Source organism: Diadema antillarum, unplaced genomic scaffold (assembly GCF_040938485.1).
Source record: "Diadema antillarum isolate AM-2024a unplaced genomic scaffold, OU_Dant_1.0 scf00000201, whole genome shotgun sequence".
NCBI lineage: Eukaryota > Metazoa > Echinodermata > Echinoidea > Diadematoida > Diadematidae > Diadema > Diadema antillarum.
In genome coordinates this window covers 3,208,361-3,222,079 of record NW_027271090.1, presented here as the reverse complement: position 1 = coordinate 3,222,079, position 13,719 = coordinate 3,208,361, and the positions used below count along the sequence as shown (strand labels likewise).

The following is a 13,719-nucleotide window of genomic DNA, read 5'->3' as shown; positions in this document are numbered from 1 at the left end:
GCACTTTTCACAAAAGTATTAGATTGTTTTCATTGATACAAAATTGTCATAAAATCATACATGATTTTATACATGAACTTTTTGAATGTGGTTACTTGAACAGTATTTTAGATATCAGAAAAAAACTGCTGAAGAATTAAAAAAGCTATAATAGGTACGTTTAGAAGGACATTACGAATGTCTATCTGCATGTGTGTGTGTGTGTGTGTGTGTGTGTGTGTGTGTGTGTGTGTGTGTGTGTGTAGGGGCACTTTGAGGCTACTGTCTGGGGCCCCGTACAGGATAAAATAACCGGCTTTAGTGCTTTGGATATCTCTGATGAGTACTACTTCCGATTACAAAAGAAAGCAGCCGTAACCCTTATCAGCTGAATAAAATCAATGTGTGTGTGTGTGTGGGGGGGGGGGGTGGAGAAGGGGGTAAGGGGGCAATTTGGGGCTACTGTCTGGGGCCCCGTGCAGGATAAAATATCTGGCTTTGGTATTTTGGATTTCTCTGATGGGTACTACTTCCATTGCAAAAGAAATTAGCCGTGACCCTTTTCAGCTGAATGAAACTCTTGTGTGAGTATGTGTGTGTGTGTGTGGGGGGGGGGGGGGGGGCACTTTGGGGCTACTGTCTGGGGCCCCGTACAGGATAAAATAGCTGGCTTTGGTGTTTTGTATATCTCTGATGGGTACTACTTCCATTGCAAAATGAATTAGCCGTGACCCTTTTCAGCTGAATAACACCATATTTGTGGGGCCCTTTGGGGCTACTGTCTGGGGCCCCGTACAGGATGAAATAGCTGGCATTGCTGTTTTCATGATAAGTACACCCAAAGGAACAATATCCACCAACTTTTGTCCGTGACCCCCTTCGGCTGAATAAATCCATTTTTCGGGGTCCCTTTTTGTGGCCCCTAGGCTTACGGTACAGGATGTGACTTGCCAGCAATTCATTTTATTGACCCTTAGCCACATCCTTATATGATGAGACCATCAAAAAGTGTGACCCTTTTCAGCTGAATAAATGCTCTGGGCCCCCGGTCTAGTATGTCATAGTGTTTATAGTACTTACAACATTTTGTTAAGTTCTAAATGTAGAAAACAATCAAAATGATTTTCTTATGAAACGGGAAAATAATAAAATCATATGAATGTGTAAAATGTCAGTATGTCCACTGGTCCACTGGTCACTTCACACTCGTTGTGTCCATCCACAACTGAAAGAAGACTTTAATAACTGACAAAAACAATGCGCTTGAAGGGCCAAATATAAGGATTCTCATACTTTTACTATACATTGATAAGTCTCGTTGTATGCTAAACCTCTATGACCGAGTAAAGCAACACACAATCTGCGAACACTATAAAAATGGTAGGTCACTGGCTTATAAGTCGAGGTGTAAGACAATATACCAAGTCTAGAATATACAAGTACGAAATTGTTGACAATTAATGGATGTCAAACGGTAAATAACAGCGCAAAGCAATTTTAACTCGCTTAAGTGGCTTAACATCTCATTACATAAGGGATATTGATGGTCTATACGTGTTGAAGAAAAAGCAAGGCCATCGTAATACGGTAGAGGTCGTGATTGAATAGGTGCCTATATCTCAGTCCACGTAGAAATGTTATTGTGCCGTTGTTGATTACATCCAATTCAAAGAGGGTGTCATGATAATAACCATACGAGAAGTTTTCACAATAAAAGTCCTTAAAACCTAGGAATCAGTAAGTACACAAACACACTCATCTAAACACGCAGGCAGAGTGTTTCAATTATCAATGTATTATGTACACTAAAACATGCAATATCCGTCTTCAGTGTTTAATGTGGCTGTCAGGTACGGGGTATATCATTTTACTTCAATGTTCACATCTTAACGCAATGTAGACTATTGATATCAACTCAAAATCCAATTCAAACAGCTTAGAATCTCAAACTTATCAATTGCTCTTAGTCACATCATAAGCCACTCAATGAATAGAAGCGACCAAACTTTTAGTGTACTGTACCAAGGAGGTAGTAGGCGTTGATGTTTAGTACAAAGTAGACTATATCTACTCACAAACACAAAACATTGCAAAGATTGAAGTTAAATATCATTTAGTGCATCGGCAAGCTATCTTCTAGAATATCATACGATATTTATTTAGTTCGATTTCTATTTTGCCGTTATATAGGCCTACATGCATATTTCCTTTAACGAAACTGCAGCACAACTCATTGATACAGACGATGAATTTATGTAAAGTCTTTAGTTCTACGGTTTATTAGCGCCATTTCCACTGTGTTATTGTCAACTTCTGCTCCAACTCGCCAGCTTTGACATACAGGGTTGCACTACCACTGAAATACCATTTAAAACGAAAAGAGCAAAAGAGCTCAGGGCATATTATCAGTGTGTTAGAAGACTGTGTCTGTATATCATAAACTTTTATTGACATCGAGAATGGGAGTTATCGATCACAGTAGCACTGAGTATAATAGTATATCAATATTCCTACGTCGAAAACAAGTAATTAATCACCGGAGACAAACGATCAAATACATACAATCTGTTTGTGGATCGTGAATGGAATCAAAAGAAAAAATGATGCAATGTTGGACAATGCTGACAAAGATACGCTTTCAAACAGAGCTGAAAATCTCACGTCTATAAGGCAAAATGATTAGTGCATTTTTATAGCAATAAAACTGGAACTTGGGCTCGTCATGTTACCGTATTATGTGAGAAAGAAACATGATGTATCAAACACATGTTTGTTTGTTTTTTGTGATCCCAGTAAGAGTTTCGAAAGCTGAGCAAAAAGATGCAGAGTGTGAGCTGTGGCAGTACAGTCTGTATTCACCGAATTAGGAAAAGAGTTCGAAGAAGAGAGAGATGGAGGGAGAGAAAGACAGAGAGATAAGAAAGAGAGAGGGAGAGGGAGAGATCAGCCTTGCATCATCAAATGGCGTTTCTCTTTTCTTCGGGATTACATGGAACATAAAACAGATGATACACTTGGCAAGCGACAATCATGTCAGCTCTCACGTTGACTCTTGTTGCCAATGGTTACAGGTCAACCCTTGGACAGTCGTCATCATCTCCACGTCCACTTCGACGAATTGGCCGATTGCTCAGAGCCAACGTGAGGCGGCGCCCCATTTTTCCGATCCTAGTTTCATGGGGGACGCCCTCTTCAGCCTCAACTGGTTCAGTGAGCTTTCCCACCAGCAAGCCAGCAAGTTGTATAATGAAACCGGTCAGTTCGAAGAGGGTGATCAATGACATGCCAGCGAAGAAGCCCATGATTCCTCCGATGCCTCCTATTAGGCCCTCAAACTAATTTGAATACAGATGAAAAAGAAAAAGGATAAAAAACACCGAAATCACATCCTCAAAAACCGTGTGAACGACCATTGCTTTAAATGAGAATTCCGAATCAGTTAAAAGTTGTCTGAAAAGAAAACGTGAAATTTTGCAAGCAAAACAGCTAAAATTTTTACAAAACTGGATAAGATTATGACAGTTAGGAAATTTTGAAGTTTCGATAGTTTTTGCAAAAGAGTTATCAAACAGTTCAAGCCCCTTCCTAACATTCAAATATGAAAAAAAAAAGCTTTAGTCCTTCAAAATAGTTCTAAATGTGAGTTGGGGATAAATATAACCAATATGAAAATGTTTATCAGTACAATCAATGTTAAGCATTGTTAGATATAGAAAATGTGAACAATAGTTTCATCAAATGGCATTTCTACATTACGCCGTCACCATAACGGTTTATTGAGATTTATCTCCTTATATTTGCGGCTTTATTGCGAAATCTTTGTACGGTATAGGGTGTTTTGTGATACAACTGAACTATACATAATATGCATCAAATGTGATAGTTCGGATATTTTTTAATCACTGCTCCCAATGTTGATTCATTATTACAATGATGAAAACCACAAAAGGATAAAGTTTATTGTTTTTTTTTAATAGTACCGGTATATTATGGCTATGGCTCTTGATTTTAGCACATATATACTTGTAAACCCTCAATTCATAGAAAAATAAACCATCTGTCCAACAGCAATAACAAGGATACAAACAGACACTTATATCTTCTTTCAAAAAATATATGAAGATCTAGTGTTGTCTTACTGTGTACTTCGCTACTTGCTTGTACGATTCGTAGTTCAGCTTTTCGTAGAAGATTTCCAGTCGTACCATATTTTTCCTTTGAAGTGAAACGTGAAATATAGTGAAAATTTAATAACATTTGTAGCAATAACTGTCTCTTGTTATTGTCCCATCTACGTCTTTGTTTCCCACGAGCGTCTCTGCGCCTGTGTGTGTGCTTCCGTTCCTTTACGCTTTTTGTATTTCTACTGTAAGTTCAATTATTGAGTGGACCACATCTCTAAAAGTTGGTCTTTTACGTGGACCTCTCTTTTCCATAAATACAATTATTTTGAACAAATGGTTTTATACATGTATAAGTATACATTTATGTTGTTGTAATACATTGTTCGTTTGTTTCCCTTTGAGTTGAATCGAAATCAGTATGTAATATTGGAAATGAATTTAATTTGAATAAAAAAAAAACACACGTCATTTCAAACCTCAGAAACAGAAGTGCATCGCTTTCAAATAGCTGATAACTTAAAACATAGGCCTATATTAACTGAGGGATCCTCTGCCCTGTACTCACAACAAAATACGCACTTTGCCTATAAACAAGACATAATCACACCAGGAAATCCCTTCATTGTATAAGTGTGCATGATTATGTCTATTTAATTAGGACAATTCTCAGGACTGGGGTAAAACAAAGCGTATCAGCCTAGAGTGTTGTCATGGTTGTGCTAGCAAATTATACGATCACATGTAATGGAAAACATTTGTATTGGATGATCATTAACGATGACGTTAGGATCATGATATCCTGAAATCAAATCAAAGTTTTTACTCTTGCCATTTCTAGTGAGTCTCTCTCAAAGAAATAATAAAATAAAAAATTATACCTCCTGAATGCCGTATCCATTGTCATATTCCCCATCTTTCGGGTTTTCTTGTTCAGTTTCTTCCTCAAATGGCGCTAGATTCAACATAAATTGATTTTAAAAAAAAGAGAGAAAAAGACAAGAGACATGGAATGTATAATGAGTACATAATTTCCAATCAATGCGTGTATATGTGATTGTAACCATGTATATCACAACATGTCACTTGCGTTGAAAATTTTACTCGCTTTATTTTTTATTGACAAAATAAAGATAAAGAAATCTCAAGAGTCTGTTTTTGTAAGTATAGTATATCACTATCTTCTTCTTTTATTTCTGAATTTATAGGTGACAATTATGAATTGATGATATAAATTGTCAACTAAATTGGAGTAGCACTGTCAATACTTTTGTCATTTATGTAGTTGATACAATTCCGACCGTCTCAAATGATCTGAGTCAGCGACCATTAAGGTTGCTGCATGTGAGTACAAATAAATGACAATCTAAACAGAAGGAATATGAATTGATTCTTGCCATCATAGTAAAAGGGATCGTATAGTTTTGGTTGAGATCTAATTTCAGGTTTCTAACATTTTTTGGTGAGATAATGAGAAACCTCTTATGAAATATGAAAGAGCATGTAATTCTATGAAGAATTCAACGTTTATTTGATGAAAATTGGTTTTGAAATGGCTGAGATCGTATCCAAAAAAGAGCAATTCTATAATAAAGTGTGGGACCCACACTTTATTACGATCGCTTTTTTTTACTCTGTTTTTGGATGTTTCAGTCATTCCAAACCCGATTTTCATCAAATAAACTTTGAATTCCTCTTAAACTGGTATGTTCTGTACTATATCATAAGTGTTTTCTTAGTATCTCGCAAAAAGTGAAAAGCCCAATTCTCATCTCCACCAGTACTGTACAGTCCCTTTAACATACGGGTGGGGGAAGCCGATATGAAAGGCGTGTACTCGATGAACTTTCAGCACCACGGAGCTAAGAAACTGGGGTGCACAGCACGAGTTCCGCACCCGCGAATCATACAGCCATTTCTATGTCATTTATTTCATTTACACAAATTATAATAAAGCATGACATTTGAAGATACATAATCAAACGAAATCAAAGAGGCTCATTTTTTTTTAAAGAGAAAACGTATAGTGTAATGAAATAAATCGTATAATGCGACTTTACTGCATATAAAACAAACGTAGGTAGAAATGGAGGGGACTGCTGAAAGCTTGGCTTGCAAAGTACAGTCCCCTCATGAACAATAACTAATCAAGATAATAATGTACTGAACTAGCGAAACTGAAATGAGGTAAAATGCCTGAAATTAAAACGAAAAAGAAAAAGTGAAAAAAAAATAAATAAGGAGAAAAACAATAAAAACAATGAGGCCAGTAATTAACGTTTGCATTATGGTGAGCATGTTTAGATATTGTTACTTTTTTGTACATTTCAGTATCATGTTACTCGGTCTTTAAACAATGTTTGGCTATAAAAAGTGACAAACAAACTTAAAAATAGAACTCACGTCTGCACTGTCGGTTGGCCACTTGGAGAACGAGGCAAACCTATCGTAGTCTATTTCCCTGCATAAAGAAAAAGTATTTTCTTCTTACTCAAAGAAAACAGCAGTTTAAGGGAAGTTTCACCTAGGCCGGTGTAAGCGTATGCTGATTCGGCAAAATTATCAATGCAGAAAATTCAGTATAACACATCAATCAAATTTGGGAGAAACGTAAGCTATCCATGAAAAAGTTTTTCATGTGCAGCCCTCTACAGATGGAAAATCTGTTAACACTGTTGTTTACGATGTCACAACAGAACAAGGATATCAAGAAACTTGCAGGCACCTTCGACTTCTTCATGATATTGCAAAAACGAGATTGTTGCCGACACGTAATATTCTTGAAGCTATATTCAGCCAAAACCTCTTAATATGTAGCAAGTCCGTGCACTCGACAGTGCGATCTGTCTCAAATGAATTTACTTGCACAATTATTTGTTTATATCAAATTCTGAGTATCCTCTCTAAATATCACTATCTTTCCAACCTCAATTTGTGCTCATTAATTATAATTTTTGATTAATCGATTAATTGACAACAAAGCTCTGTCACAGAGCCCTACTGTATACATGAGATGGCTGTATGCGTTCTTATATCGCTACTCAGATATTGCAAGATGTTCGAATTTCTGTCACAGTTTACCTGCATGGGGTTGGACAGTCACACTTCAGCTCACTTTCCATTGCCATCCGATCGATTTCATGTAGACAAGATTCTATTTGCAGACGAAAAAGAAATGAAAAGAGTGATAAAAAGAGCTCTCTGTTATCTGCCGTTAAAGACTTAGGGATTTTACGCCATTAAATTTACATTTCGCATGATGCTTATTACTTATGACAATATAGGAATGAACAAAGATGCAAATGCAAGAAGCAAGCGACAGCCCATCCTTTTTCTCTATCTCCTCATAAAGGGAATCACAAAAATAAAAGTAAAGACACTTTTTACTTGATATCGAAGTGAGAATTACACACCTGTTTTCAGTTTGAACAATATATACTTGCTGTCAATGTATGTGTATATAAAAAGTCGAGGATTCAGATGGTCGACTTACATTTAAAGTTGCGAAGTAGTTTAAAATGGGAAATCATTCCTCTCTAGAGATCCAACAAGGCAAGGGATGTCTTAGTCGACATTGCTTCCATTCACATGATAGATTTAATATGTTCTATTGGACCAAACACTCATCCCTACTAACAGTATAACACTGATGTCAGTGTCAGGACAGCAATGAGAGTTAGTGGTTATCATTCTGATGTCGCGCCGTATTAATGGACTATATAAGCGATGTTGCCGCTTACGCCATTTTCACTACCAATGTTGTGACCTATGCAATCATCACCATCATCATCACCACCACCACCACCATTCTTATCTACCACACACACACACACACACACACACACACACACACACACACACACACACACGGCATGACGTCACGTGACACTGATCACCTTGATATGAGTCCAAGGTACTGCACTGAGTGGTATCGGCCATGACGTCACTCGCGCAGCCGCACTCGTATCGCAGCTTCTTCTGGTAGCAGGCATTGAGGCAGGCCCGAATGGTGTAGTCAAAACCATCGATGGAGGACTGCGAAGGATCCGAAGTGTCCCGACATTTTCCGAACTTGTTGCCGAGTCGAGTGATGTTCCGCTTGTCGAAGATACAACGAGGACTTGAATTTTAATTCAAGTTATTCAACATACAGTACATGGATTCCCTACCGACGACGATACTTGACATGAAGTGAAACAAGAAGCACTAGTTATCATTTTTTTAAGTTTCACTGCGCATCTGCTTTTCCAATTTGCGTGTTTTTTTTTTTTTTTTCGTGAGACAAGATCACACTCGCATTTATGACAACAAAGGTTGACAAACAGTACAACGCAAACGAAGATACGACGTCGCTTAATCTACGAGTGCCAAAAGATAGAAAATCATGAAATTTTAACAAATCAAGTCAATATACGTGATGTCAGGTCTTCCATTCTCCTACTTAGCTGCATATAATATTCTCCTATCTCCAGATAAGCGAAATTAGACATAATAGATCACATTCGATGGCATCTTCATGTCATCTAAAATCCATATGACGATATTTCCATATGCTTCCATATCATTTAATTTAGTTTTGTCGATCCCAGTAATGATGATAGCAACCCAAATGATGCAGCATTATGGTGTACGGGGCGTCGCCTTGATTGGTTTATTAGTTACTTATCAAATAGATATCAATATACTGTTCACGACTCTCATTCATCTACTTTGCTTCCGTTAACATGTGGTGTCCCCCAGGGATCTATTTTAGGTCCGCTCTTATTCCTAATCTAAATGATTTGGTTGATGTGTCAGATTCATTGCAATATATTCTATCTGCCGATGATACGAACCTATCCTTTTCCCATGCTGATTACAATTTTCTCATTTTGAAACTTAATACCGAACTGGCAAAATTCTCACCTTGGTTCCAGAGCAATGTGCTATTCCTGAACTTGTCGAAAACAAGTTTCATTCATTTTAAAAGTTAAAGATGAACAAGTCATGATCCAGAAAATGTTTGATTCATAAATGATATTGCAATTGAACAAAAATCGTGTATTAAATTTTTTAGGTGTTATGAATGAATATTCAAATTGGTCTGATCATGATAGATATAATTATATTTACACACAAGTTTCCATAGGTTAACCCCTTCCATACTAAATTCTGAAAGCCCCATAGACTTAATACACATGCCATCAGGTTCCCGTAGGAAACGGAAATAAAAAAGATATGGTATGTATACGGACACAACACGGGGTGAAAAAAAAATGCGACAGTAATGAACAACGGAGCAAGCTTGCAGACATGGAGAGGTAACATACCTACCAAGAAATGCTAATAAAATTAGCTGATTAATGTAGATAAAAAGTACTTATAACTCAGACAAAGTCTTATGTACCAGGTGACGACTATGTCAAACCAAAAAGGATGGGAAAAAGCTGAATACACAAGATATCATGTCACGTGATCTGTGCGGCGTAGCCCCCTCTTAGAATTTAGGCCAACGTTAATTTACCTAGGTGATATAAACATGTGTAAGAAAGGCTGAATGATGTCTTTTCTACCGAAGATTGTTCGGGTACGCGGAAGTGAAATGCATCTTTCTGTCAAGTAGAATAGGCATAAATTAGACTACTTCTTCCGATTATGATGGATATGAACAGAATTCGTCAATTTATGCATACAAATGCGCATACTGTAAGGAAGCGAGTATGAAAATTTCAACATTATATCATGAAAGAATTAATTTGTTTGTGTGGTAAATAGAACGACGGGGTCAATTATCCTTATTTCGGTGAATGTTTTTAAGTTGATTTGATTGAAGAGAGTACAGTAATTCAAACAAACAATCAGAATTTATAGACTTTTTGTGAAAACAAGTGAATATTTCGAATTACCAAACTTCATCAATGATTTCATGTAATTTCATTTTCTCATTTTCATTTCCAGCAATAAAGAATATAGGTGTGCAAAACATTATTCATGAAAACAATAAATCAGTTTAACATTTTGAAGGGTAGGCCTACTTTGATATTGTTTTGATAATTTTACTGTATATACTGAATTATATTCGAACCTGGAGGGAAATCTAAAATTTAAAATACAAAATATGGGTTTCCTTACCTGACGAAGTCCGATAGACGTAAGCGTGCCTGTCGATGCTGTGATACCGTCGTCTTCGGGAAATGGTCGTACATTGGGCTGGTGAATAGCCACCCGCACGCCGGACTGATGAGTGAGTAACCCGATGTATTCCGACTCTTCCGTAAATAAAGTAAGGTGTAAACCTACACGAGTATAAACGAAAGAGATGAAATCTCAGCTCTCTGTTTCACCTGCTAAATACTTCGAATATATACATTATATATACATACATAATTCTGGTTAACACCCTTTTATCAATTACGTATAGGCGCGTAAGTAGTTTGTTTACCTTTTCTCACATGTGGGTGAGTTCATTTTCCCAACACTTTACCAGTTTACACAGTAATAATCAAATACACACACACGCACACACACGCAGATTATACACACGGATTTTCGTATATATATACATTATATATACATACACAGTAATAATCAAATACACACACACGCACACACACGCAGATTATACACACGGATTTTCGTGTGTTTTTTCCTTGGTGTTTATGGATTTCACTCAAATCGTTCATGAATAATTAACCCATTCTGTGCAAAAAATCAAGAAAGCAGTACAAATACAATAAAAAACACAAACAAATCCATTTTCGATATAATTAATGCTGCAAATAATCTCTCTCTTCAAAATGGATGATAACTCAGTTATACATCAATACTACTGGTAAATTCTTCGCGAGAAAATATTGACATAATTAATCTTTATGCCAACATAACTATATAAATATTGGATAATCATATTGGATCGTATATTTCACTTATAAGAGTATATGTTTTTGTTTTCATGTATATGTATTCCACTCATAAGAACACATACATGAAAACAAAAATAAACATACATTAAATCTGGAATAAAATCATTCATATTATAAGCCCAACATACACACACACGCACACACCACCCACACACACGTGCGCACACACGCGCAAACGCGCAAATTTCTCTTATAGTAATTACACCCGTCAAATGCGGATATCATTAATAGTTGTCCTCCAACACTCTCTATAGGATAGAACAAACCTTGTTTTAAAAATTAATTCGAGTTCGTACCATCATACGAGATCTATTACACAGAAATGAGAATAGGATCTTATTAGGTAATGAGTAAGTCTCATTTTTGTCAAAACTAGATAAGAAAAGTGAAGAAACAAAAATATCAAACTGGTCGATTTTCTTGATATTTCATCGGTGTGACATAACATATACGATTGAAGATATAGTAAATACGGGTGTTGCAAAAAATAATCCATCGATCAACAGCAATGATTCAATCATTAAATAAGAAAGCTAATCAAACAATTACAACCAAATGCAGGATTAATACATTATATGGATCACTCTTCTCCCGAGGGGCCATGTTTATAAAATGTGTTGGTGTGTCCAAAGTAATTTAAAGGGCATTCAGTAGTATTGTCAGTTGTTAATCGAATAGTCATGACACAGAAGAGAAAAGACCATACAAAACTTATCGCAATTACCACAAGCAGATGACAAGGGCGCAGCATTCAAACCCAATTTCTAAAAGCTCACGTTCCGTTGATGATCCCATTTTAAAGCACGTTTGAAAATGCGTGTACATGGAAAAAGCACTACATGTATATAAAATTAACGTATTTCAATATGTTACCTCTTGTATATTATTACACATCTAAAAATACGACGTTTTACTTTTCTTCGGAGGACATTATGAGTCTTACCGTACTGAGATCCTGTTTTTCCCGTTTCCAAAACCGATTTGTTTACATCTGGTCGATTAAATGTGTAGCAATTTCCATACTGCATAGTGTAGAATCTGCTGAAATTCCTGGCAAAGGTTATGAGTGAAAAAGGAAGAAAGTCATAGGAGGGGTCTGTCAAAAAAAGAAAAGAAATTACATCAAATATCACCATGGAAGTTTATAGGGTAAAGGCGTCTTCATTTGTATCTACCTATGCCCTGTTGTTATTGCTTTTGGTCATATTTTTCTTTCATATTGGCAACAAATTTGTTAAGACGTGGTTTGTTACTCACCCAATAACTGCGGCAATGCCAAAATACGTTTGTGTACTTTGGATAGAGTGATATGGTTTTTGATTGAGGTATAACTGTTATAGGAGATACTGGGAGTGATAATTTAGTGATGTGTTGTATACATAATGAATTCCACAACATAATTACATAAGCTCAACGCCCGTCATCTTATTCGTCTTTCAAAATGATCTAGAAAAAAAAAACTGATTGCCACAACTCATACCTGTAGTCGCATTGGAGCTGATTGAATGAACACTGGATTATAAAGTCTTCGGCCTGGTGGCCGAGCACGGAGAGTTCTCTTCGGGATGGGTTCACGGAGCCGATGAAGTCCCGGTAGTCATCCGTGGCGGAGAGCTCGAAGAGCCGCCCCCAGTTCGAGTGATCACTCTCGGGATCGGCGCCAATGAGGGGAATGTAGATTGAAGGAAGGCCGGGGGCAGCAACCACATGACGGTGTGCTCCGGTCTTTCCATACGAGGTGGATTTGGGAGGATCTGCGACTTGCCGTTTGCGACGAGGCCCGGATGTAGAGGGTTGAACTTCGTCATCAGGAAGATTAGCAGATAATGGATCTACCGTCGTGTTACCTGCATTCTCTTGAAGAGTGGTACCAGTGGTGCCATCATCTGTTGTACCATTGGTGGTCAATCCTACCTCCACAGTGCCCTCCGTTGTCGGTGATACTGTCTGATCAGGGGCGATTGTTGTGCTCGGCCTTCTAGGGCGTGGTCGCTTCGTTTTACCACCGCTCCCTGTCTCCTCTGGGATCTCGTCTTCGAGACCAAGATTGTAGAGAGACACCTGTCGATCTAAGTCTAGCAGCTCCTGGAAACGTGTTCCTGGAAGCTTCGATCTGCGAAGCCTGTTCATGTTACACACAGTGACGGCGGGAAACTGGAGTTTGGTGTTTGTCACCAGCTGGATGTGAGTAGTCGACGGGTGATTGGTGTACTCATCAACCAGGAGAACCGCCTGCCACAGGAGGATACATAGAAAGCCTAATACGGTGACAAACCAAAGGAGCCTAAAAGTTATGCGAGTGGAGTCAACCAGTCGGCTCACTCCATGCATGGTAGTGGACTGACAGAATCGCTGGACCACGGTTTGCCACGACTTCACCAGATTATTAGTCGGAGGCTCACGAGTTTGTGGAGCCGCTTTTTCAATCTCTGTTGCAGAATTTGAATTCTCCTCCATTGTGAAGAACAAGTTTGAACAACTCAATCGCAGAATTGATGGGGGAAAAGGTTATTCAAAATTCCTGCTTTGAAACATAGACATGCACACTACACCATCACAAATTGCTTATACACTGTCCATGATTGTGAGAACAGAACGTTTGAAATGTAAATGGTAGTACCTTGGCAGAGACAATCCCCAACCCAAGGACTGAGAACATCAGATGAACTTCCATCCAAAGTGGTGAAAGGCGTGTACTCGAGCGATATTCAGCGTCA

The 13,719-nt window shown here is 37.7% G+C and overlaps 1 protein-coding gene across 1 annotated transcript; it reads right to left on the bottom strand.

The window, feature by feature from the left end:
- Nucleotides 1-3,015: 3,015 nt before the first annotated feature.
- LOC139723838 (degenerin del-1-like) lies at nt 3,016-13,459 on the bottom strand. The gene is made up of 9 exons (XM_071635044.1): nt 12,483-13,459; nt 11,946-12,052; nt 10,212-10,375; nt 7,997-8,198; nt 7,182-7,254; nt 6,504-6,561; nt 4,982-5,055; nt 4,119-4,194; nt 3,016-3,314 (listed from the first exon to the last, which is right to left on the bottom strand). The coding sequence occupies exons 1-9, from the start codon at nt 13,457-13,459 to the stop codon at nt 3,045-3,047; spliced, it is 2,001 nt and encodes a 666-aa protein (XP_071491145.1). The 3' UTR covers nt 3,016-3,044.
- Between the last annotated feature and the right edge of the window lie 260 nt (nt 13,460-13,719).